Raw genomic sequence first — 26,812 nt, forward strand, 5'->3', positions numbered from 1 at the left:
TGTTTGCAGTCTGTTCATTCACTCCACACAACAATATTGTCACGTTCCTCGTGCCTCATGTTATATTCTTCCACTGGACATCCACCCACTACACCTGCAGTGGCTCCACACCCTTCATTTCCCACAGATTAAAGCAACGCCTTCCTTTTCCACTCTGCATGCTAAACAGCTGCTCTCCAACACTTACAGCAGCCTCTGTGGGTTTTCAGCACGCTGGAATGACGCATTCAACAATGCAGCAATATGAAGCTGCAAACCAAAGACTGTAGATAGAAGATGGACAGCCAAAGCTTGTGTGTTAAAGAAACTGAGGTTACAAAAAGAAGCCTGAGGGGAAACAGATTCTTTAATCTGGTGATTTAAAACCTCATTAAACACTTTCCTGATGTGTGTATGGTCTAACCCAAGTTTCATGGTTGTAATGAATAAAATGTTTTCTCTTGTATCAGCCGCGATTGATTGGTTTCTGTTCCTGGTATGAAAACGTCTGAAAGTTCAAAGTATTTTTTTAATCTCCACCCCTCTTCAATCTCTACTTCAGTGGTGTGAAACATAAAGCCCGGGGGGCAGAATCGGCCCAGCAAAGACTGAAGAAGGACATAAACTTTGGGTTTTGAACTATATTTTGCAGGTTTTACAGTCTGTTTGTTTGGGGGGTTTACTACAATACTACAAAATATTTCATCGACAATCATTAACAGGTTTCGGTGAGCTCCCAGAAAGTTTTCTGTAATTTTACTTTTAAGCCCAAAGACTCGTGCTGACAGATTTCTTTATCTTGTAGCAAAACTGAGTGGTATGCATTTCTTTTCTTTTTTTTTCTTCCTTATATTAAGATATCGCGGGAATTAAATGTGCAGTTAAACTTCTTTGCATTCCCAGACAGAGAAGCTTCACTGGTCTGGGCCATTTAAAGCCCAAACCAGGCCCGTGATGTAAAACGAGTTTGACATCCCTGCTCTGTGTGGAGGTTTTGTGTATTTCCACTGTATTGTGTGAAATGGAAAAATGATAAAATTCTACTTATTTTCTCAGACTGACCACTGCTTTTTGTTTTCTTTTAAATGGGGCGAGAGTCTTTCCCTTCCAGCTCGGGTCCAGGCTTTTAGCTACGGCTCGGGTGAACACTCTCGTTCTCTGCTTTAATTAGTGCCTCAGGTTGTGGCGGCCTCATTGTGAAAAAGCTCCTGCTATGCAGGGTGCGGCGTATGGACGACCACAAGAGCCACACACATGGAAATAAAGAATTCTGTAAATAGTGAATTTACAAATGCATAATTTATTGTACAATTTATTTAAGCACAGAATTCTTTATTTCCATGTGTGCGGCTCTTGTGGTCCTCCATAGCAGTGTGCCCGAGTCGCATCTACTCCTTGGACTTTACTGACCAGCGAGTTGACACGATTATCACTCCCATCTTCTATATACAGTCTGTTTCAGGAGGCTGTCATTTAATCATGAGCCTGCTTTACACTGTGCTGTTTTGGGTGAGGACTGTAGTTTAACTTGTTCATGTTCTGGTTTTACAAGATGATCACATCTGTTCATACATTTATTAAATCTTCATATAGTTTTTCCTTCTGCTGGAGAATGACCCAGATGTGACCTCATGTCTTCTCATTCAGTGTTTCCCCCCCCCCCCCCCCAAGCTGGCTCTGCCCCTTCACCATGTTTCTCCAGAAACATGGCTCCTCCTCAGTAATCCTCCCAAAGAAGGAGCAGTTACAATCACCAGATGTTTGCAAAGTTCAAACATGTCAATGAACTGAAAATCTGACGTCACGCCGAGCAGTATTGATGTGTGACGTCATAGCCGATCGGTACCGAGCATCAGCTGTGAGTCAGTCAGCAGGAGAGCTTCACCTGCAGTGTCTCCGTCTCTTTAAAGGGGGACTGGGCGGGTCACATGCCGGCTCCGGTGTCCCCTCCTCCGTGTCTTACCGGAGTCTGAGTGTGTGTGAGCGTGGGTCCATGCGCGCGCGTGTGTGTTGTTGATGTTGTAAACCGGCTCCCGGCCTCGCTCCGCGTCCTCTCCGTGTCCCGGTGTGTATATAAAGACTCGGAGGATGTCCGCCCGCTGAGCTCCAGGGACGAGATGCTGCCGCTCGGACTGATGCTGCTCCTGCTGCCGGCCGCCGCCGCCGACCTGCCCGGGACGGGCGCTCCGCCGCTCCGGGGGCCGGGGCTCGGCTTCTCTCCACCGGTCCCCGCCTCTCCCTCCGCCCCGCCGCTCCTCCTCCCGCAGCCCGGGGCGGAATACGGGGCGCCCGGCGTCGCCTTGGCCCGGTCCGCTGCAGAGGAGCCGACCGGCACCGGAAAGGAGGAAGACGCAGGGGAGCATGATCATCATCACGGCGGCGGGTACCGGGTGGTCCAGTGGGAGTGGAGCTACGTCCAGACCCCGTACATCATCGCCATCTGGCTACTGGTGGCCAGCGTGGCCAAGATCTGTAAGTGTGTGTGTGTTTGTGTGTGTTTGTTTCCCAGCACCAGTACACAGACTGGAACTTCACTGGTCTCCTTACTGCAGCTGGAACCAGACTGGAAGTTTATTAATGAGAGTCAGGGAATGGCTGCAGCTACTGCCGGACTCACCTGCTGCGGAGCCACGGGCCACAAAGTTCCTGCTGGGCCCCCCGAACCCACCCCATTTTTGATATAGTAAACACTGATGTCTAAATCATTGGTGATGTTTCTAACCCTGATTATTGTCAGCTACCAAAATAATAATAATAATTTTAAAAAATGGTAGAGAAAAGCAAAAGTAAATGATTTTTTTTTTGTTTGATTGTTACCAGGGTTTTTAGAACAACTTTAAAAGAAGAATTAGGCTCATTACTGATGGTGACTTTGAGCTGATGGCTTAATTCCTTAAATGGTTGAAAAAATAAGTAACAAATATTTTCTTTTTTAAAACGAAGACACTTATAACTGCCAATAATTGTAATATTTTACTAATAATATTAACCAACAAGTGACCATGCTATTTTAGCAGTATGCCCCAGTGGGGTCTCCTACTCAGCTTGGGATAATTTCCTTCTTTTATAGTTTTCTCTGATAATGAACACTTTTGTAATCGACAAAACAAGAGTTTAAAATATTTTCTGAGTTTGAAAGTAATGATTGGAGTTTTAGATAAGGAGGAAGAACTAACTGCTGGTTTTAGCCTCACAGTTCTCCTATGAAATCTTTATCAGTCACTGTACATGCTGAACAACTCGATAAAAGACCAAGTTTAATCAAATGGCATCTGTACAAACTAAAATAACTGAGCTTTTTAAGATTTTGGTTGCATATGAAATGTTCTTCTTCTGTGTACATTTTTAATAAAGGTTGGATTTCTAAGTAATATTACAGAAACCCAAAGGAAATCGTCAAACCTGAGGCCTTCCATACAGCGCCTTCTTTTCATGTTAATTAATCCAGTGTTGAACAACTTTTATTTATATCTATCTGATTATTTCTGATTATTCGCTTAGTTTAAAAATGAGCCACCCAGACAGAAGACAGAAATAAAACTAATCTTCACATGATAAACAAGTTGTCGAAGTAATAAAACACATTTAGTTTCTTGGGGATTAGATTAGACGATAAATGGAGGTCATAAAAAGAAGCGAGATCAGAAAACTGAGATATCACCAAGTTCAAAATAAGAAAATCATATTTAGTGAATAAAACATGAACAGAATCAGTCATTATATTGTTTTCATAAAAAGAAATTAAGACTCCAGATAAATGAGGCCACAACAATAAATCAGTGCTGTACAACATAATATTAAGTATAACATTTATTATTATCAGTAGTATTGGTGGTATTTGTTGGTTTTGCATCACTGTAAATGTTCAAATTTAACAGTTTTTAACATTGACAGCACGTTTCAGCTATTGATGTCTGTTTCTGGACATAAATTTTTATCTGACTCTTCTACGTAATGACTCGTAGCAATCACTTCACGGTTGGTTAAACTGTGTAATATCAGGGGTAGGTGTACCGAAGCTGTTGCTTCGACCTGCACCCTTTCTGTCTGAAATATGGCTGGTTTTGTTTTGTTATGATTAGATAGCAAAAGTGACACCAGCTGTTACTTCAGTCATTAAGACTAACAAATGTATTTATGAAGATACTAAGATTACCTTCACCAATTCTGTTCTCAGCAGCTTGGTACCTAAAAAGCACTTTTAAGAGAACTGAAGAAGAAAACTCCCAAAATAAAAAAAAAACTAAACAGACATAATGTTGGACATCCAGCTGGCAGAGCTGTTAAAATGAGCACCTTCTCATCATGTGCTGATCTGTGTTCTCTACAGTGTGCAAAAATAAGAGGATTGTGGTTGGCATATACCACAAGAGGACTCCCACTGCTGCCTAAATACACTTCAAAGAGTTTCAAAGCCCAATATTAAAGTGAGTGCTTCTTTTCTCCACAACAGAGTAGTTTAGTTGGCGAAACCTGAACCTGTGGGGCAAGTAGCTTACTACCCGCTCAATATCAGCTGCATCCTGTTGAACCGGTGCTACCCCAGCACCTCAGCATCTTGTTAGAGCCCACTTTCAGCTGGAAAGGGTCCCACTGACAGGGAGCAACAAGCACAGGAGTAGATGAAAGAAGAGCGTAGAGGAATGATCCTTAATCTTTGGGTTTCTTGAGGTCCCGGGTCCATATCCCGGAGGAGACCCCAGTTTCCCCAAGATGTCTCCATCTTGACACAACTGAAGGAGTCCCTGTAGGTAGAGTAAGAGGTCGCTTATGTGGCGTGTGTGCTTGGATGAGTGGGTTGATGAGTCTGTTCATCAGCCAAGAACTGGCCACGTCTGCTAAACATTAATAGTAATGAACAATAAACTTTATGTAGTATTAAAATGTGAAAAGAACAAAGAAACCTTTGAACCTCGATCCTCGAAAGCTTCAGTGTTTCAGAACGTTTCAGAGCAGCAGGACTTTAACTGACACACACACATTCTCGTTTTGATATCTTAGTGAGGACATCTAATTGACATAACACTTACCCTAGCCGCTTACAATAACTCTGACCTTAACCTTCGAAATGAATGCCTAAACCTAAGCATAACCTAATTGTAACCCTGACACTAAAACCACGTTTTGAATCTCAGAAATGCCTTCAAACTCGTGAGGACAGACTGTTGGTCCCCATAAGTATAGTAAGGTTCCAATTTTTGGTCCTCACAAAGACGTCTGAACAGGTACACACACACACACAGCCATGTTTCCATGACTCTCATTCACTTCCTGGAGACAATCTCGAACATTAAATGCTGCATTCACCTTAAAAATTTTACGCTTTCGTCCCTGTTAAAATGACTCGTCCCCATAGCATGATTGCACATTTAAGTCCCCACAACATGAGGAATACCTGTTGACATAAATACTTCCCAAGCTGCTGGTGAGTCACTGCACTGCAAGACAATAGTACGCACATGCTATACATACTGCTTACTAATGTGGTAATGTTAGTGACACACACATGCGTGCACACAGACACACACTGTGGCTCTGTTCTAGCTGGCTGCACACATTCAGATCATTTAGACATAAATCAGCAGGTCTGGTGATCTCTTGCGTGTTCTTCCTGTTGTTAAAGCCGAACACAAGCATCTACTGTTAAATTCCCCGTTTCCTGTCACTGTGAGATTCTTCCAGGCTCACAGAGCGCCACGGGTGGGTTAATCCGACACTGAAGACGGTCTCAGACAAATGTGCTCTTTCCTGGTGTCTTTTAACATTCTTAAAGCTAAAACTTTTAAGCTTTTGATCTTCAAAAGTCAAACCTCCATAACAGATATATAAACTTTAGGCTCAGTCATTTCTTTAAGAGACTGTTCACTATCATTTAGGAGTTAATAGACCATTTTGGGGACTATTTTCTGCAGTGGATGAATCAGTGTTTGTTGCTCTAGATTTTATTTGGCAGAGGGGCGATTCATGTTGCAGTGAGTCAGAATAAACCACCGTATGTGTGTAGCTTGATGGTGATGAAGCCTCAGCGATGTCTGTGAAGGTTCTCAGTCATCCAGGTCATCGTAGTCTAAGGAGCTTGGGAAGAAAAGCTGGACCTAACCTAAAGAAGTCCAGACGCTTTTCTTTCCAAGCTCCTTAGACAAGCCTCAGGGATGAGTTTTAATGGTGGAGCTCTGCAGCTCTGAGGAATCAGACTCAGACGCTGTCAGTCTCTGTTTTCAGAGCTGCTTTGGATGTGTGGTGTATAAATGGCCATGTCTGGACGTCATGTTGAGCAGCTGAATGTTCTCAGTGTTTTTTGTCCTCGCTGTGCGTCTGGTGTGTAGGTGGTTCGGCTGTGTGTGTGTGTGTGTGTGTGTGTGTGTGTGTGTGTGTGTGTGTGTGTGTGTGTGTGTACTACTGTACAAAGCAAATATTAAACATGCTTCTCTTGAAACAAGCAATGAAGCGTCAAGCACCAAAATCTAGGATTTTATTTCAGACTGATGTTGATCAGACAACGAGCTCTTTCTTTACTCAACATTTATGGGCTGCATTGTTATTTTATTACATTTTATTTGTTAATTATAGTTTATTAAATGTGTTCATTGAATGCACAGCAGTTAGTTTATTGAGCATAGCATATAAAAAATATGACCACGGTCATCGTTTGTTAAGTCCTGATATAAAGCTTCAAAATGAGTGTTTTCCCAGTTGGTGTATTGGAGTTTGAAACCCGGGCAGATCCGACTGAGAAATCGAGAGTAACTTCACTCGTATCCAATCATACTTCTAACTAATAATAATCAGAAAAGCGCTCGCTGGAGTCATAGCTCACAGAGGCAGTAGAATAACGTTTCCCTTAAACTTCTACACACTCACACGTCTTTCTTTGCAACCAGAGAAGTCGTCTGCTGTTGGCTATTAAAAAGTTTAAGCCTTTAATGTAAAGTGTATCATGAGAATTTGAGTTTTTGATACTTTTACATCATTTGTGTGTCTTTCCCCCAAAAAACAAAATAAATTGCAATAAAAATGGTACAAATTAAAACTCGTACAGTATATGCAAACAAATAGTTATGGAAGCCCGTTTCCGCCACTAAAAAAAAAAAATGGATCCATAACTCAAAATTTCGAGTTATTTTCTCAAAATTCGAGTTACTTTCTCGAAATTTTGACATATTAACTCGAAATTTCGATTTATTAACTCAAAATTTTGAGAAAAGTAACTCGAAATTTCGAGTTAGCACTGCCAATCAGTAATCTACGTGAATGACGTCATTTCCTCGTTACCCGGAAGCTGAAGCCCTCAGCTACAAATGCTACAGCTAAGCTACCGGTATTACATCCAGTCGTGAATGCACAGATTGCTGAGTGTTTTCAGCCTGGCTTCACAAATGATGAAATCCCCGTGTTATTAGCTGAATCACATGGTGTTACTATCAGAAAACGTACTCGCCAAAGCGCCAGTTTGTTGGGATCCGTTTTTGAGTGCGCGTTCCTCTGCGCCATATGCTTCCGGGTAACAAGAAAGCGACCTCATTCACTTATATTTTTGATTGGCAGAGCTAGCTCGAAATTTTGAGAAAAGTAACTCGAAATTTCGAGTTACTTTTCTCAAAATTTCGAGTTAATAAGTCGAAATTTCGAGAAAAATAACTCGAAATTTCGAGTTATGGATACTAGCTGTTTTGTTTTTATTTAGTGGCGGAAACGGGCTTCCATAAATAGTTAATTAAATTGTCAGAAAGTTTAATTTAACACTCTGTTTGACAAACTAAGTAATTATTTCATGGTTCAGGTTTTAAAGTGTTAAGACACAAACCCAGAAGCTCAAAGATCGACAGACGTTATCTTATGATGTTGGTTAGAAAAATTAGAAAGGTTCTGCAACGCTCTTTACAGTGAGCTGAAGGACTGTATCGCTCCTCTTGTTGTGGCTCCTCTGCTATCTGTTATCCAGAGCACAGAGTCGTGTATGAGTACACCATGTAACTGAACTGCTTTCTGTAAGAGCGTCACACACATATCCGTTCATATATGTGAGTCAGGCAGAAAGCTCATTCACACATGAAATTTAAAGTTTTGTTCATGTTTTGTTATTTTATTCTAGTTAAAAGCTGCAAACAGCTGATGCTCCATGTGTGTATGTGGAGAATTCAGTGTGAGGATGACCCAGCGCTGTTATCCATGGTCACGGAGAACACGGCGCATTGATCCCGATGACCAGCTTAAGTAAAATGCAGAGTTACCCTGTTTAAAAAGACTTATTTCAGTTGGAAAAGTTCAGTATCAAAGTCTGCAGAATGTTCAGGAAGCACGATGATGATGATGATGATGATGATGATGATGATGATGATGATGATGATGCAGTTGAAGGTTCTGGGTTCGTCTGACTTGTAGGATCAGTTGTAGTTCTGCTTCATTCTGCTTCAGCTGATCAAATTATGTCGACTGAAATGATAACGAGGAAGTCAGAGGCTCCTCTGACTCCCAGTTTGTCTGGATGGTGATCCAGCCCTGGCTGATGGAGCAGAGCCTTCTGATTGGTGTAAATGAATCATCATGGAAACAGACGCACACAGTATGTTCGTTCAGGCTTTGATGTTTTTTCTCTGTGTCCTGATTTATGAGGAGCATCACCAGCGTGTGTGTGTGTGTGTGTCTTGTTGTGACTCACCGCAGGCCTTGATGGATTCCTAACTGCATGTCCAAGGCTACAATGGCAGCGCTGATTTTTGTTTATGTGTTTCATCAAATGCAAAAATATCAACAATTCAGAGAGCAAATAATTGCCTCCTCACATCTCGGCACACGTGCGACACATGTCCGTGTTCACACCTGCAGACCTGACTAAAATGAAGCACGAGTCAGGAGCTGCAGAGTCAGATGTTTGTGGAGCCAAGCAGGTGGAGAAAAATAGAGCTGACATAGGATTTAGTAGCAGAAGGAACAAAGAGGAGCTGTTGCAGGAAACAGAAGGTAGAGAAGGTAAATTAAGAAAAGCAGATAAATAATTAAACTTAACGAAGTCATGCAAACTTTTTCATGCCTTGTTTTGTAATCGGTGCATCTTGTCCTGCAGTGTTCCACTTCTCCCAGCGCTTCACCACCGTGGTCCCAGAGAGCTGCATGCTGATTCTGCTGGGTCTGGTCCTGGGCGGGGTCGTCCTCATAGCCAATAAGAAGCAGCTATACCAGCTAGAGCCCAGCCTCTTCTTCCTCTTCCTGCTGCCGACCATCGTGGGTGATGCCGGATACTTCATGCCGGCCAGGCTCTTCTTCGACAACCTGGGAGCCATCCTGACATACGCTGTGGTGGGAACGCTGTGGAACGCCTTCTGCACTGGGTTCTCCCTGTACGCTGCCAAACTGCTGGGGTTCATAGGTCAGTGCTGTGGGTGCAGGGGTCATAGGTCACAGGTGTGCATCTGCAGTCCTGCATAGCCCCACCTCTGTGTAAATTTATAGTCTGCCCTCAATCCGAGCTCTTTACAGCAATCAGTTTGTTGTTCTCTGAGTTTAGTCTTTAAGGCAGCGCCTCTTTCCAGGAAACAGAAATAACTTGTGAATAAATTTGAGTTAAATGTGCCAGCGAACAGCATTTGTTCAGGACAAACACACAGCAGTAAATTTACAGTACATTAAGTGCCTCTAAAGGAGATTCATGGTGCTCATTTCCACCTTTATTGTTATTTTCTGGACTCAGTGAGAGCAGCTTTCCGTAATCCAAATTTCAACATAGTCCTTATTTATGTTGTCATGTTGGGCTTCGGTGTGTCCCTCCGGTCCATCCTCTGTCTGAAACGAGCCGCTGTACCTCCTCTTCCTTTAACTCTTCGTTTCTCACAGGTTTTTTTAGACGTGTGCTGACCTCATTACTTACTTTGGTCATGTATATCATGGTCGTGGTTATGCTTCCTACTCTTGAGCACGATTTATATATGACAGCGAATAAACGAACACATATCACCTCTCCTTCCCCACAGAAGTTCACCTGCCTCCGTCTCCTCCTCTGTCACACCAGCCCCCTGCATGTTCTCTCTGAGGTCTTCCTCTTTCACTCTTGCTGCTATCCTTTTGTCACAAATCACCCCCGACACTCATCTCCACCCACTCCACCCTACCTGCACTCTCTTCTGAACTCTCTGTTGTCTTCACTGGTTTGTGATAGATTTCGTAATCATTGCAAACACAGTACTGACAGAGTTCGCCGACCATCTGAGAACCAGTGGCGCAGAATAATTTCCTTTAAAATGTTAAAGTTGCTTCGTTTAAAACTGGAAACTTCCTGTTATTGTTGTGTTGTCCCGTCTCTTCATATTTCCCGCGTGTCCCTGCAGATGAGCACGTGCAGGCCGAAATGTTGGACTTCCTGCTGTTCGGCGCCTTGATCTCAGCCGTCGACCCCGTGGCGGTGCTGGCCGTGTTCGAGGAGGTTCACGTCAATGAAACGCTCTTCATCATCGTGTTTGGAGAGTCACTGGTCAACGACGCCGTCACCGTGGTGAGAACCACACACAGTCCGTCAGGCACAAGGGACGGGGGATGGAAAGTGGCACGCACACATGCGTCAATAACAATCACCAGCTGGTTATTGTTACTGATGGTGTTAAAATTGTAACTTATCACCCAATCCTGAAAGACTCCAATAATAATACAAGTTTTTATATCATGATTATATCACCAGAAACTCTGATACATGTGTAAACTTATTTTCTGTATGTATGTGTTTTTCTTTCTTTTTAGTCTGTGAAATCTCTGCTGACACATTTGCAAAACAGTTCTTGATATCAAAGGTCATATTTTCTAACTTAAATTACAATAAAAAATAAACAACACACACGTGCATCTCCACACAGTATTTTCCTGTTCAAAACACATCTTAAAATTGAGCACAATTGAGCAAACAGACGTACGTCCCCACAGTAGGTGTAAAACCAGCACAGAAACACATGATATGTTAAGGCAGAGCTGCACACACACACACACACACACACACATACGCTCTCACACATGCCTCATCATGTCAGGTGTGTTGCTGTGGCAACAGAGCGGCTTACAAGGTCAACAATGACTAGCACACAAGGACGCACTGTGGGCCGTGTTTGTGCGAACATATCGTTTCCTTCATACTTCACTTGTTGCATTTGTATGAAGTGATGGTGGCAGTGAAAGGTCGAGTGTGGGTGCTGGTGCCGGTCTGAGCGGCAGCAGGTCCGCTGATTTACGATGTTACTCCACATCAAGAGAGACAGAGAAGAGACAGAATCTGGTGAATCGGAGCAGCAGAGCTGCGTGATGAACACGGACCAGGACAGAAGAGCAGAACCTTCACATTTTCTCACATTTACTGTTTGAGAAAGCTGAGATTAATCAGTTGTGAGGAGATTAACACTGCAACTGTCTAATCCTCAGCAGCACTCCGAATCTGAGCTAATCCCACCAAGAAATGGAAAAATCCAAAGTGTGGGAGCACTGCAGCCATGACCTGCAAGCACAGGACGAAGGAAGGAGTTCATTTTCTCAGGCTGGCCGCTCACTACTGCTGCTCAATCGCTTCACATCACAGTTATTACTGTTCAGGCTCAGCTGAGTGCTGCATGCTTCCCCGAAGCCGCACGCCATAATTTACTGTTGTCACGCAGCACATTAAGGTCCTGTAAACAGTAAGAATGCCTGGAATTCCTGCTGTGAAATGATTATTTGTGGGTATAAAGTGGAGATTCATACTGTGTGACTCAGCTTAGAGAGCAGAGGACATGAAATCAGTGTTTGAAAAGCAGGGAGGGGGTTTCCACTGCAGGACAATAAAAAAGAAAGCAATATAACCCAGTGAAGTGAGCTGATATCCAGCTGGTTATCACTAGTGTTGGGCAGTACGTTCAAAAATGCACCGTACAGAGGTGACCTGGCAGTGAACAGAACAGCAACAACATGTTTCTTCATCTTGATTGTATTAGAGTTTAAATCACAGAAACTGCAGCACAGACTTCTTGAGAGGTTTCCCAAAGGGAAGCCGCAGAAAATGAAGCTGCAATAATTGGGAGCAGATTTTTTGCAGCACGTGCCCCACCTGACACAACCTTCCCACGGGGCTGACACTCGGAGTGCAGCAGCCTGTGACCCCTGAGGCTGCTCTGTGTCACCTCCTGCTTTCAAATCTGGAATCTTTTGCGTGTGAAGCAATACGTGTGAACCTCCACACTGCTGAGACACTGAGTATATTAAAAACTTAATTAAGTTGAGGTGAGGCTGAGCAGAGAACCGCCGGCTGAGGCTGCCAGTCCTTAAATGTGAACAAAATCTATACAGGTGAGATACAAAAAACAACAAAACAAAATAATTAGCTATAAATGGAAACCGTTTGTTGGGGGAATGACTCTTTTTGAAGTCAGCCTCAAGTGGCCACTCAAGGAACTACAGTTTTTATCACCTCATGATGGCTTCATTTATCAGCCCCGGGGTCAAAGGTTGCTGCCTGGTCATACATGATGACCTCTGTTAGCCTGTGAGCGCTCCAGCTCCAAATAACAAAAAAAGAATGAGGCTCCACCTTGTGGTGCTATTAAGCACCTGCACTTTAACTGATTTTCCCGAGACGCAGATCACTAAACATTAGACCGTCCGTGGGCTCAGACCTCCAAACACCTACAGTCTAAACCTGTCTGTGTTCTGCAGGTTTTATATAAAGTCTACATTTCCTTTGTGGAAGTGGGAGCAGAGAATGTGCAGACAGCAGATTACTTCAAAGGAGTCGGTGAGTCCACAGAAAGGATCAAACTTTGACTTAAACCTGAGTCCTGTGACTTACGTCCTCCTCCTCTCCTGCAGCCTCCTTCCTCATCGTCAGTATCGGGGGGACTATGGTGGGTCTGATCTTTGCCGTCATCTTGGGCTTCATCACTCGCTTCACCAAGAAAGTCCGGATCATCGAGCCGCTCCTCGTCTTCCTGATGGTCTACTTGGCCTACCTGACCGCCGAGCTCTTCTCCCTGTCCGCCATCCTGTCGTAAGTCCATCCTCTATAAATCAGAACTACCAGTGTACAACAGATGGAGCGGGTTCTGGGTCTAAGGTGTCGCAAATCTGCATTCTTTCTGATCATCAGCAGATGGCGACTTCTCTGGTTGCAAAAACAAAAACATTTCCATCCATCTTTTGTATCAACTCTGGTCTGATTTTAAGTTTTACAGCATGTCTCACTTTGTCTTTTTGTCACATCTCAGCATGACCTTTTGTGGCATCGGGGCCAACAAATATGTGGAGGCCAACATTTCCCAGAAGTCTCGAACCACGGTGAAGTACACCATGAAGACTCTGGCCAGCATCGCAGAGACCATCATCTTCATCTTCCTGGGCATCTCAGCTGTGGACAAGTCAAAGTGGGCCTGGGACACGGGCCTGGTGTCCTGCACCCTCGTCTTCATCTTAATTTTCAGAGCTGTCGGTCAGTCGGTTTCCATCGTGTCTTAAAATAGTTCAGCATCTTACTAGGATATGTTTCAGAGTGCGAGGAGACGGCGGCTTCACGGAAAAGCAGAAAAATACGGAGCATCTGCTCGATGATCGCTGATGGAATAAACCAGCTTTGTCCTTTTCTGTTTGCTTTTCCTGCGGTGACCTTTTGCATGGCTGATCTTTAACTGAGCACGCTCAAATGTCACACTCGTATCAGACAGAGAAAAACCTCCTTTTTAACCTTTAAGGCTTTTCCCCCTCCTGCTCCACCTCTCCGTGCTGAAAGGAGGCGCGCAGAATTTAAATTGAATCCAGAAAATATGTCGAATCTTCTCCACCCTTAAATTAAGATATTTCATGCAGCACAAAGGTGAAACTGTCGTCCTTTCTTCTCCAGGTGTGGTTGGTCAGACCTGGGTCCTGAACCGCTTCCGCCTCGTGCCACTGGAGAAGATTGACCAGGTGGTGATGTCATATGGCGGCCTTCGAGGAGCAGTGGCGTTCGCCCTGGTGGTACTGCTAGACGGCGAGCAAGTCAAAGCCAAGGATTACTTCGTCGCAACGACGATCGTGGTCGTCTTCTTCACCGTCATGTTTCAGGTAGGAATGACGGCGTTCAGCGCCCTCCATGAAAGACAGACGAGCAAACGAGTGAGGTCAGGTGACCCACGCTGTGACTTTTACACAGATTAAATTTAGTTTGACACCAGTGAGTTACACTATTCTGCACAGATGGGAGCAGGGGCGTGGCTAAAGGGCGACCCGAGGTTGCCCTGCTCCCCTCCCCCCTTAAATTTGACCGATTAGCGTCTGTTCGCTTCAGCCATTTTTCTGTTTTTCTCACTAACTGGCTGCTGACTGACTGAAATTTGACTCGCTTGTTGATCTGTGTCAGACCTGGAATCTGTCACAAGTTAAGTGTTTTAAAAAAACAGAAACGAGTTTGTCGATGTTATAAAGTGGCCTTTAATTTCACATTCAGTGGTGAAATTATCGAGGAAATTGGAGGAAAGTCGGACTCGGCTGATACCTTATTTCTTACGTGGCTTTTTTGGAAGTTTTAGTGAAACAGACTTTAGCAGCAGGTCCAACCATCCCTGTCCTTCATGCTGCACTCAGTGTGCTTCGAAGCCTCTGCAGATAACAAACAGGAATTGTTTTTGGGTTCCAAAAAAACCCATTTAAGGCCTTCTCACCATCATTATAAGTCACCCAACGGAGTCAACTGCAAAGCAACCAATCAAAATGAGGACCCAGCATTAACTGTGTCTGCTTCAGGCTGTTAGGAGGACTCACAGATTCATCCTTCCATCATCTTAGGTGTTAATCACACATGCATGTGTTTGATATCATCTTAATTTAGATAGAATAAGCATTTCCAGCTAAAAGGATCCCCTGGAATCAGAAGCAGCCAACTGAGTTAGCGTCTGTTTAGTCTATTCTGTTCTATTCTAAACACTAAATCTAAAGAGTATACTTTGGTGTAAGTCATGAGTTGACGTTGAGGCTGAAGGACCTTTGATTCCCATCATGAATCACGGACCTCAGCAGACGGTGGTGATTCCCACAAATGTCTTCTGTTAATGAGTTACCGTCTGAGTGCAACAGATGATGGTTTATCACTTAGATAATAACGAAAACGTGACTTAGACGTGGATAACGCTGACTCATCTCTGGATTATGACCAAATCACTTCTCAAGTTCATGAGCTGTTTTAGAGAAACAGTAGAAGAAACTGGAACACTGCTTCAGAGGCTGTGAGTCTTCTGGGGGGCTGAGACATGAGGCAGGGCTACATTGCACCAGTTTTAGCTCCACTGTAATGTCGTAGAATCAGTGCTTATACTTATATAGAGTGAATGGGTTAAATCCAGAGAGGAATTTCCCCACAGGGATCAATAAAGTATACATTAAATTCATCTAATATGTACAAAAAGAAGCACCAGAAGGCAAAAACACTGCTACAAGGCTCAGGAATATTTAGAAAAGCAAAAGAAAATTCCACTAAATCTTCCATCACAGGAGAATCCAGTGCTGGTAAATCCACCTTTAATGGATTCAGACACGTGTACAGCGAAGATAGATGGCTCTGTTTTGGTGGGTTTGCTGCCACCTCGATGGTAAATGTCTCTTTGAGATTAAAATGCTAGACTGGAAGTGCCATCACGACTTTAGCAATAGAGAAGGTCCTGGGGGAGGTGTCCACATACTTTTGACCAGAAGCTCTCTGAGACTCTTCTCTCGTCATCAGGGTCTGACCATCAAACCGCTGGTGAAGTGGCTCAAAGTTCCTCGTGCCACCAACAGGAAGCCTACCATCAACGAGGAGATCCACGAGAGGGTGACTTCTTTTTCTTCCCCCTTTCCTCTTCTTCTTCACCTTCTTCACCGTCGCCCTTCTCATTAATGTTTTGTCTCCAGGCCTTCGACCACATTCTGACTGCGGTGGAGGACATCGCAGGACTGCAGGGATATCACCACTGGAGAGACAAGTGAGTGTCCCCGACATCACTGCAATGTTACAGCAACATCAGAGGAAGCTGCAGAGACAAAGTGTTTCATACCTGTCGCCCTGTCTGAGCTCAGGTGGGAGCAGTTTGACAAGAACTACCTGAGTAAGCTGCTGCTGAGGAAGTCCGTCTACAGGAAGAGTGAACTGTGGGAGGCTTATCAGAAGATCAACATCAGAGACGCCATCAGCGTCATCGACCAGGTCGGAAAAACCATCCAAGCATTACTAACATTAAGTGTAAAGAAGGAAAGCAGCCAGCAAGTCCTTCACTGTCACATCGAGAGAGTTTTAAAGCGTGTCAGCTTTACATCTATCGTAGTTTTATATCAATAACATGTATGAAAGTCAGTTATGGCTTTTGGTTTTGCCAACACTGAAAACTTTCAGAAAATGAAAATGAAAGGGACCAGATTCATAAAGAGAACCACACACGTGCCCGTAAACGACGAGGTATAATCCCTCTCTGCTGACAGTGACTTGCATATTTCATGGACCGATGAGCGATGACGTCCCGTCTCTGTCAGTTCCTCTGAAAGCCACCAGGTGGAGAACTAAACCAAGAATTAGAGCCAGTAGGCTTCAGTGTGAAGCTGACAGAGGTTTGCTGTGTGTAGGAGGAAGACGACACTTTAGAAACATTCAAAATATGACAGAGACTCGTCGATCCCTGAGCATCAGTTCGTACAAATCCAGACGCATTAAGAAAACAGCATCATTTGTTTTTACTTTGAAAATATAATTTGAAAATATTTAGAAAATGATTTTTTTTCTATGAACTTTTATTTCATTCAGGAATGTTATCTTTCATTGTATTATTTTATTTAGCTTTTACTTATTGACACACTATATTTTGTATTATTCTGTTTTATTTCATTCTGCTCTACTTGCTTTTTTATAAAAAAAATTTCCTGTTCTAGTTTAACGCTGTGATTAACAGAGAGGACGGTGCTTGAGAGAGGTGAAGAAGAGAGTGCAGGCAGGGTGGAGTGGGTGGAGACGAGTGTCAGAGTTGAGTTGTGACAGAAGACAGCAGCAAGTGTGAAAGCGAAGGTTTACAGGATGGCAGTGAGACCTGCTGTGATGTGTGGTTTGGAGATGGAGGCCGAGCTGGACCAGGATTATAAATGAGTACATCAGAGACAGAGGCAGAGGAGGGAGAGCGATATATAAGGAGGATGGAGATGGAGCTAACAGGCAGGAGGAAAAGAGGAAGACTTCAGAGGAGGAGGATGTGCAGAGCGTGGGTGTGACAGAAGAGGATGCTGGGAATGTGTGACATGGAGGCAGATGATCTGCTGTGGTGACCCCTGAAGGAACCAGCTGAAAGAAGAAGAAGAATAACTACACTGACCTCTCTGACAAAAGAGTTTCCCACCTTTGGAGATAAATTGCCTGTGAAAAGACATGAAATCGTCTCTTTTATGGCTTTGAAAATTTTCCAGTTTTAAGGTCCTTCCTTTAAATTCTGTCTCAGTGTTCTCAGACTGAGCTGGCTCTGATTTTGGACTTGTTGGCGTCTCCTTTCACGACTGTGAACTTTCCTGGTCAGCAGAGTGAAACACAAACAGTCTGACCCGCACCTGCACAAGCTGAGCGTTTTAATAAATCAGCCTGAAACACAGTGAGGGGCCTCCAGGCTAACGCTCAGTCCCCCCGTGAGGCCGACATTAGAGTCAGAGCAGAGGTGAGTTTTATTTATCAGCCCGCCAGCTGAGACGAGGAAAACCCCTGGACCAGATTTATGAGGAAAACAGGAACGTTTCATGAAGCAGAACGCTGCTTCACATCGAGACAGCCTTTTTATTATATGACGATCCATCATATGTTTTTAGGAGAGCACAAAAATCTCCACCGCTAAAAATCCATACGCAGCATTTAAAAATTCAGTAACTTTATCATTTTTCCTACAGAAAACTTCTTAGAAACCAGGTCAGCATTTCTGGAAACAGACTTTTAGTTTGATGGATAAACAGCACAACAGGTGGGAATATCCACTCTGGGTCTACCCTGGAGCTTCCTCCCAGTGGGACATGCTTGGAATTCCTCAGGTGGCTCCTGTTAATTTGACTTCAGGGTGAAATGTCCCTTTGCCTGTCAGAAAACCACAAAAATGTTTACAATAACATTAACTGTGGGTTGTAACAAATGAGGAGGGTCTCAGATTGAATACTGTTTATGACTGACTGAGTGCTGGGGCCTCTGGTGGTCATTAAAGGAACTGCAAGTTTTGGTGCTTCGCTGTTGGTTTCATTTGATTTTGTGGAGGTCACCGCTTCGTTTGAACCACCAAACTGTACCACCAGGTGATTTGCAAGTAGTGCACCTGCAGTAAGACATGTTTTGAAGAGTGTGTGTGTGTGTGTGTGTGTGTGTGTGTGTGTGTGTGTGTGTGTGTGTGTGTGTGTGTAGGGTGGGAACGTCCTGACCTCAGCCAGACTGTCTCTGCCCTCGATGGCCAGCAGAGCCTCGTTCCCCGAAGTCACCAACGTCACAAACTATCTGTGAGTCACATGACTGCAAAATCTGCCCTGAGTCTAAAAGTTTCAGGTTTCACCCTGTGCCCTTTGATAAGTGAATTATCAAACTCTTTGTGAGCTTTTCAGTTCTGACTGGCCTGAATGCTCGCTGATGTTTGTCTGTTCCAGACGTGAGAACGGCAGCGGTGTGTGTCTGGACCTCCAGGTCATCGATAACATTCCTGGAGCCAAAGTGGAGGAGGACATGGAGACGCACCATGTCCTCGCTGGAAACCTGTACAAACCCAGGAGACGGGTAAGTTTTTCCCTTCTTGGAGCCCCAAGGTTTCTTAAAGTTGTGGAGATTGTGTTGGAGGGCACTCAAGATGTTTCAGGGTCTTTAAAGTCATTATTGAGATCTTTAAAGAAGATCAGGACAGGGGAGCAGGTCTCACTGGGAAATGAAATGTGTTTGAGTGCGTGAGGCTGAGGCTGGTGTCCTCTGTGTTCAGTATCAGTCCCACTACAGTCGTCACTTCATGCCGCTGGGGGAGCAGGAGCGCCAGGACCGGGAGGTGTTTCAGAGGAACATGAGGAGCCGCATGGAGACCTTCAAATCCACCCGATACAAACGCCACAAGAAGGAACGCAGCCTGAAAAAGGTGAGACGCATCAGTCACCGAAACAAGCTTTAACCAAAGTCCAGAGAAAACATAAAGTTCTGCTTAGTGCACCAGACGCCAGTTTTTTAGGAACAGCTTTTAGACTGTTCCAGGATTTAGTCGGTCCCAGGGTCCTCGGTCTTTCTTGTTAAACAGAATGATTGTGATGCTGAAATAACAGCTGTCGTTACAGACTGGTTTTTGCGGTTGTCTAGTTTGGTTGGGATTTTTTTTTTCACCTTTAATGAACCAGGAAGTGAAATGCTTGAGATTAAGAATCACTTTTCTGAGCATGCTCTGAACAATGTATTTTTTTTAAAATCAAGAGAAAACCCATGACCTGCTCTGTTTGGACTGAATGGATCTGGAACGATCAGATGACTCCTGATGATGATGATGATGGAGGAAAATACAGTACAGTAGATGTACTTCATAAAGTGTTTCTACTTCTACATCTACTGTACTGTAGCTGGAAAATGTTTCCTTTGGTGTCACAGCAAAATTTTTATGCGTAAAGATTATGAAGACAAACAGTGTCATTGTGTTGTGAAATGAGTGAGTCTCATTGTGCACTGATCGGTTATGGTAAATGGCCTGTATTTGTATAGCGCTTTACACATCCAGTCATCCACACACATTCACACACTGGTGATGGCAGCTACGTTGTAGCCACAGCCACCCTGGGGCGCACTGACAGAGGCGAGGCTGCCGAACACTGGCGCCACCGGGCCCTCTGACCACCACCAGTAGGCAACTGGTGAAGCGTCTTGCCCAAGGACACAACGACCGAGAACCATAACCTTCCGATTACAAGGCGAACTCCCAACTCTTGAGCCACGATCACCCCATCAGTTGTTTAAAGCTTGGCTTTGCTCTGCTCTCACTGGGCTTGTTTTGGGACTTAAAGTGCACATCATGCAGTACCTGCATCTGTTCTCACCGTTGCTCCAAATCGAGCATTTTTATTGGGTGTATATCTTCTGTAAGCTCAGTAAAGTCCTGCTAGTTTCCAGCTCAGGTCCATAATATCACAGAGAGGCTGACGGATCAGCTGGATGGCGAAATTTCTCTGTTTGTGTCGTGTGGGCGAAGCTGATTATGGAGGTGCGAGTTATTCATTCAGCTTTATTTATGCAGGCATGATGCAGCGGACTACCTGTGCGGAAAGCTCAGTAAACAGAAAGAACCAGACGGACAGAAAATGACTGGATTATTTCTTAAAAACAAAGAAAGAAAAAGACATTCTGGAGTGAACCTGTTTTCACAAAGAATCCCATTTTACCACTAACAGCCCTCTAAATGACACGGTGCGGTCCGCAGATTACTATGGACACGTGGTGGATCGGTCGTTGGACGGGTCCAAGGAAATCTATATTTTAGACTTTTGTAAACGTTTCATACTGAGTGACGCAGCTGGAAGATGAAAGAGAGAGACAACGTTTAAAGGTTTTAAAGAGATTTTGAGTCTTAAACTTGTGGGGACGGGCACTTTGTCCCCACAAGTATAGTAGCAATCCAATTTTCTGTCCTCACAAAGATGTCTAAACGTGCACATGGATCCCTGCGTCAGTCTGTTTAACTGTAACATGACATTTGAGACTGTGAAACGGTTGGTGGATTACAGCGCAGAGGCTTTTACCGCTGTCTGTCACGAAGGACTGCTGATTGAAGGCCGGCTGCTTCCTGTTGTGGCTCACTGCGTTTGCTCTCTCCCCTTTCAACAGCGGCGAGGATCCGACGTCAAGGAGGACGGCAGCGATAAACCCAGACGTAACGTCAGCTGGCAGGACAAAGGTAACGCAAATAAAGAGAGCGCGCTGCAGCCTCAGCGGGCTCTTTCTACTTACCAACGCATCCACACATCTGCTCTGAACGTCTAAGGAAAGATTCCTCTGCCATCAGAGAGGATTTTAATGTCTCCACCTATCAGCAGACGTGATTCTCTGTCTTTGTGTTCAGATCCGGTGGTTGTTCCCGTGGAGACGGAGGACAAAGCTGAACATTCAGATCCAGAGAAAGACGAAGACGTCGGGATCACCTTCATAGCTCGGAAGGCCGAGACGCCAAAGCAGCGACCCAAATCGGGTAAAACGTCACTGTGTCACTCAAAAACTCAGTGGACCTCAAACTCTCTTGTGTGTGTGAATCTGGATGTAATAAGTGAGGAGTGGAGTGGCAGACAGAGGGACACAGTAAGCTCATAATGTAGCAACTTATTAATCCGAAGGAAGACATGCTTTAAAGCAGGGGTGGGCAACTCCAGGCCTCAAGGGCCGGTGTCCTGCAGGTTTTAGATCTCACCCTGGGTCAACACAACTGAATCAAATGATTATTTCATTACCAGGACATTACAAGACATGTTGAGGAGGTCATTTAGACATTTAAATCAGCTGTGTTGGACCAAGGACACATCTAAAACCTGCAGGACAGCGGCCCTTGGACCATAAATTACAAAATTAAAATCATGTTGCATTCACAAAATGAACTGAACAGGCAAATAAAGCTGTGAAGTGATCAGGAAGTGTTTACTGAGCTAACAGATTAAGTGAGTTTTAGGGACATGTTCTCATAGACTTTAACTGAGCCAGACTTCTTGTAGAAAACAGAGGGGTCGCCCCCTGCTGGCTGCTAGGAAGACTGCAGATTTTGGGCACTTCAGTCTTGGCTTTACTTATTGGATCCAGAAGCTACATCCATCTTTGATTTGCAGTCCCTGAGGTGAACGTCTGATTAAAGTCACATGACTAACTAAAAGCAGAATCAGAATCTCCTCCTTTTCTTAGAGTGTGAACCTTTAAGTCTTTCAAGCCTCGCTGCTCAGTAACTATCCCCCTGTTGTGTCTCATCCTTCAGTGCCAGCAGCTCTGGAAGGGTGTCAAATTCCGCTACTACCACCACCACCACCTGCACCGCCCTCACCACCACCCGCACCCTCCTCACCAACCAGTGAGGACAGTCATTTGCCGTGGAAAGGCAGTCTGGGCTCGCCTCCCCCCTGCGTGTCTTTGGAGGCCACAAAGATCATCCCAGTGGACCTCCAGCAGGCCTGGAACCAGAGCATCTCCTCTCTGGAGAGCATCTCTTCCCCACCGGCCCCTGCTGAGCCCATCCACCCACGGGTGAGCGCCCTCTCCAGGCTGGGTGGACCCCGCCCAGCTTCCTACACGCCACCCGGCAGCGCAGCGGGCAGCACTTTCTCCATCGGACCTCAGGTGTCTCAGGGCTCGTTCCTCTTCCCAGACAAGAAGAAGGAGGAGGAGGAAGAAGAAGAGGACGTGGAAGGGGGAGTGGCTGCGGAGATGCAGCCGCTCATGTCTTCCCTGAAGCCCCCCGGGCCATTGCCGCCTCCACCTCCGCCACCTAGCTCCGCCCCTGGCTCTGGGAGGAGGAGGACCCCCTGTGTGTACCTGAGGAGCCTGGTGACATCGCCCCCTCCTGAGCCTCACAGCAGAGGCCCCACCCAACTGTAACAGCAGATGCCAGATCAGTGGAACATCAGCCACCTGCAGAGCAGGGCTGGACTCCACCAATCAGCAGCTTCAGGATACTCACAGACATCAGGTGATGTGCTTCCTGTTAGGCCGTCCAATAGGAAACTAGCTCATCATCCATCCTCCCACAGCTGCACCTCTTAGCAGGTCCGATCTTCTCTCCTGTAGCCTGAGCTCCATGTGACCAACCTGCAGAGGTCAGAGGTCACCTGCTGCTTTTGATCTGCGCGTCACCAGCCGACACAGGTGCAGACAGGTGTTCAGATTCAGGTGACTGTTAGGCAGGTGAACGGTGTGATGTTACAGATTTTATCAGATCTCATGTTCAGACTCAAAGCAGCTGTGTGTTTATGTGTCTCTCGTGGCTTTCAGCTTCCTGTCTCCGCCTCTTTAGCCTTTTCATTTTCCTCAAAAATGCAGAGTTTTGTCTTTTGACCTCAAAGCAGGGTAAAGGGGTCAGACTGATGGTACTCCAAAGCTCCACGTGGTTGTAGTTTTTGGACATGATTGAGTGAATTAGCTGAGTTCCTGCTGCTGTTTCATCAGGATCGTTTCTTCTCAGTCTGCGGCTCTCAGCTCTGAGCCCAGTGCTGAAGCCTTAAAGCTTTCTGAAAAGGTTTGGTAATTCCTTCAGAAAGCTCTCTGTAGTTTTATCAGATAAACAGGAGGACATAGTGTATTTATTTGGAGCTATTTTTAGTGGCAGGCTAATCAACATCTAAGTCCAGAGCCAAGAGAAGTTTCCCTTCAAGGCTTTCTGATTCATTTTAAAAGTGGAGAGGCCACAAAACACTAACTATCTGTTCACCATCCGGAGGGACTCAAGCCTAGAATCAACCTGCCAACCCAGTGATTATCAGACAAAGCTCTACCGCTAGCACCACAGATGGATGTCCTCACAGTGGGCATAAAACCGAGGCACCTTAAACATCAGCGTTCTAGTAAAGATTAAATATGCAGCTTCCTGTCAGCTCTTCTCTCTCATAAACATGTTTGCCAGCTTTATTTATCCTGATGTCTGAGAGTGGATGGCAAACAGGGAGAGAGTTATAAGTAACTTTAAAAGCACGACCAGGGCCGTGAAGTCAAAGTGGCCTTTGTCTTTCTGTCAGAAAGTCCTGCAGACAAACTTCTTTAGTTGATCCTTTCACTGTCTGTTTGAGTCTGTACGTGAACCGTCTGATCTCTGTGTGGCCTCATGGACAGAATCAGCTCTCAGTCTCGCTGCTGCTCTGCTGTAGGTCTGCGTAGGAAAATCTGTGTGTTATTGATCAAATCTGCAATTTATGACTACGTAATCACGTATCAGCATATTCTTGCTGCAGATGGACATTAACAAAGTCCATTTGACTACAAGTTGGAGGACAATTTCATATTTTATGTAGTTTATTACAAAGTGAAGGAGTTATAAGTGACATAGTGAGTGCAATATAATCACAGATTATGAATAAAACAATAAAAATAATCCTTGGTCCTTGGTTGTAGCAAAGTGCATTCAAACCCCTCTCTGCAGCTGCTGACTTGGGCCTGATTTTACCTGTTTAATGTTGATTTGTTACTAATCAAATACCTTCACAAATTCAGAGGTTTTTTTTCCCTTTAAATGTCCTTTAATCAGTTGCTGGTTGAGGCAAATTTTCTGGTGCAGATTGTAAAACCCAACTGCAGACAGCAGCAGGGGGCGCTGCTGCACAGAGGGGATGCTAGTGTTAAGGCCTCCACCTGCTGCCACCCTTTAACCTGAGCTGATAGAAGCTTTTCTGACAGAGTTCTTTGCTTTGCTTCGAATCTGAATGTGTGTATTTATTCTGTCAAAGCTGCTCGTAAACCGTAAAAATCTGAAAATGTATTTTGTAAAACTGCAGACATATAAAATCTACAGAATAGTTTATTTTAAATGACCAAAGTGTGTAATAACAAGCATAATGAACATATCTATGGCGTGCGTCCGTCTGTAACTGCCTTACTCTGTCGTGTCTGTGTTCAGCTGTGTGTTGATTCAGTGTTCATGTCTTACTGCATGTGTTTCTCTGTGTGTGTGTGTGTGTGTGTGTGTGTGTGCGTGTGTGTGTGCGTGTGTGTGTGCGTGCGTGTGTGCGTGCGTGCGTGTGTGTGTGCGTGCGTGTGTGTGTGCGTGTGTGTGTGTAGAGGTGGACAACAGTCTCCGGGCCGTCCGCACGTTCTTATCCCACCAGCAGGCAAACATGTTTGTGTGATGTTTCTTTAGTTTTCTCTTGTTTTGCCAAAGAATGTTTTTTTGCCTTAACGTCTCATCGAGCTGCTTTTACTCTGTCAGCCGATCACAAATCTGCAGCATCTGCAGCCGCTCAGCTTCACCCTCAAAGTCCCGTCGGCCTCTCGATCCAGAAAGCACACAGAACAAAAAACTGACATGAGATCTCACTGTTCTCCACAGTGCTGATGCTCCATAGACTGTATATAAAAGACAGCATCGTGTTTGAAGCCTCGGGCTGAGGTGGCTCTGACAGTCGCAAGAGAGCTGTGCCGTAAATCATAGCCGACTTTATCCTCTGTTTTAGTTTAAAGGGGACCATAATTTCCAAAATGAACATCGTGTTGTATTCAGTAAAACTTGAAACCAGAGTTTTAGACGATGCACTCATCAGGAAATAAATATAGAATAATCATATACATACAAATCCAAATATAGGGTTTTGTTTTTACAATTAGAGGAGACGCCCCCTGCTGGCCATTAGAAATAATACGCTCTGCACTGGCTTCACTTTTCAGACCCAGAAGCGACATCAATCTTTGACCTGCACTTCAAAACATTTCAGCCGGAGTGAGCTAATTATAAAACTCTGTGAGTGTCACACAGGAAGCTGCAGGATGGAAGAAGGTTACAGTTTCTTTATTTTCCAAAGAATTTTCATTTTCAGTTTATTGATCTTTAAGTTGAAACTCCCTGCCTAACAGTATAGCTGCTGTTAGGTTTTTCATTTTACTAGAGTGCAGGATTTAAGACATTCAGAGTAAATAAAAGTCTTTGCAAAGCCACCTGACTCACAGAAATGTCAACATCTCAACCTCAGTAAACACGCCAACGCCTGTTCCAGCTCGCTGAACTGACACATTTTTATTTTGTCCTTCGTTTAAAACAAAGCGCCTGAGAACATCTCAGAATCCTGTAATATTTTGATTCAAAAATTAATCAGCTTTGCTTTAAAACGACCGATACATATTTTTTGTGGCATCCTGTTTTTGTAACTTCACACAGGTAAAGTTGGCATCCCAAGCACAAACCAGACATTTTGGTCTTTCTTCTGTTCTTTTTCCTTCCTCGTTGCATGTTAGGCTGAAGCTACCCCTTGAAAAAGCTAACACAAAGTAGCAGCGCATGTGTAAATAACTGAAGTGCAAAGACCTGAATTAAGACGGAGTGAAGTGCACGCTGAGTGGCTGCAGCAGGCTGCTGTGATCTGCTTCGTCTCTGCTGTCGCCTCGTGGTGCAGCTGTGATAACAGGAAACATGTCGCTGCTTGTAGAGAGGTCTTCGCACTGTAAACATACTTGAACCTGGAGCTGATGCGGTGGATGCGAGGGGATGACCTCGCCGTGTCCAGTCGATCATTGCCGCAGTGATGCCTGAATCTCTGAGACAGGGGAACGTTCTGCACAGCGGCAGGTCTTCGTCTGTTAGGCCTGTGATTCGGGCCGTTGTTTGGAAAAATCCAATGAATCGTGTCTGTCTTTGTGCCAAATGTGTGTTAGCTTTGGCTTCGGCCCAGAGATCCAAGAGTCAATAAATGTGAGGAGTGTTTTTCTGAATGAGCCCACCTGTCTCCGTGCTTCTTTATTCTACCTGCTTTACTCTTTTGATGCTTTACTTTTAATGTCTGAGGGAAACTTGCTTCATTACGTCTGATACTGTTACTCAAGACCTGTGCAGAGTAACAGAACCTAAAACGCCCTCAGAATGCAACCACCAATCAGTGGACAGATGTTTTTAAACTACACCTGTACACTGTAATGTACCTTAGCAGTGCACAGAAATACTATAATACACAGTAATTTATGCTACTTTATCCTTCTGCTCCATCTCATTTAAGACGAAATGTTATATTTTTACTTGACATTTATTTTACAGTTCTCCTTCAGAATATCAGACATCACTAAAATAAATGTTAGTAAAGTAAACATAATTTGAAGTGTTCTCAAACGGTGCAGTACTGGACTAAAAGTCGGCTCCACCCCAGAGTTTCAGTGCTTTATGTTCTTTCTGCTGGTTTCAGTTACAGCAGTAAAACATTC

The 26,812-nt window shown here is 44.5% G+C and overlaps 1 protein-coding gene across 1 annotated transcript; it reads left to right on the forward strand.

The window, feature by feature from the left end:
• Positions 1-1,835: 1,835 nt before the first annotated feature.
• On the forward strand, positions 1,836-26,311 carry slc9a5 (solute carrier family 9 member A5). The gene is made up of 16 exons (XM_004539859.3): positions 1,836-2,451; positions 9,044-9,346; positions 10,302-10,465; positions 12,640-12,718; positions 12,793-12,970; positions 13,188-13,408; positions 13,817-14,019; positions 15,671-15,760; positions 15,841-15,911; positions 16,006-16,132; positions 18,341-18,432; positions 18,577-18,703; positions 18,900-19,049; positions 20,774-20,843; positions 21,009-21,134; positions 21,903-26,311. The coding sequence occupies exons 1-16, from the start codon at positions 2,097-2,099 to the stop codon at positions 22,517-22,519; spliced, it is 2,973 nt and encodes a 990-aa protein (XP_004539916.3). The 5' UTR covers positions 1,836-2,096; the 3' UTR covers positions 22,520-26,311.
• The last annotated feature ends 501 nt before the right edge of the window (positions 26,312-26,812 follow it).

The sequence above is a fragment of the Maylandia zebra genome, linkage group LG1 (genome assembly GCF_041146795.1).
Source record: "Maylandia zebra isolate NMK-2024a linkage group LG1, Mzebra_GT3a, whole genome shotgun sequence".
Lineage (NCBI taxonomy): Eukaryota > Metazoa > Chordata > Actinopteri > Cichliformes > Cichlidae > Maylandia > Maylandia zebra.

Excerpts from the sequence above, each read along its gene's own strand:
- slc9a5 (XM_004539859.3), top strand. The coding sequence starts at position 2,097 with ATGCTGCCGCTCGGACTGATGCTGCTCCTGCTGCCGGCCGCCGCCGCC. Across the intron at positions 2,452-9,043 it reads GGCCAGCGTGGCCAAGATCT|TGTTCCACTTCTCCCAGCGC; the intron begins GTAAGTGTGTGT and ends CTTGTCCTGCAG. Across the intron at positions 10,466-12,639 it reads TCAACGACGCCGTCACCGTG|GTTTTATATAAAGTCTACAT; the intron begins GTGAGAACCACA and ends TGTGTTCTGCAG.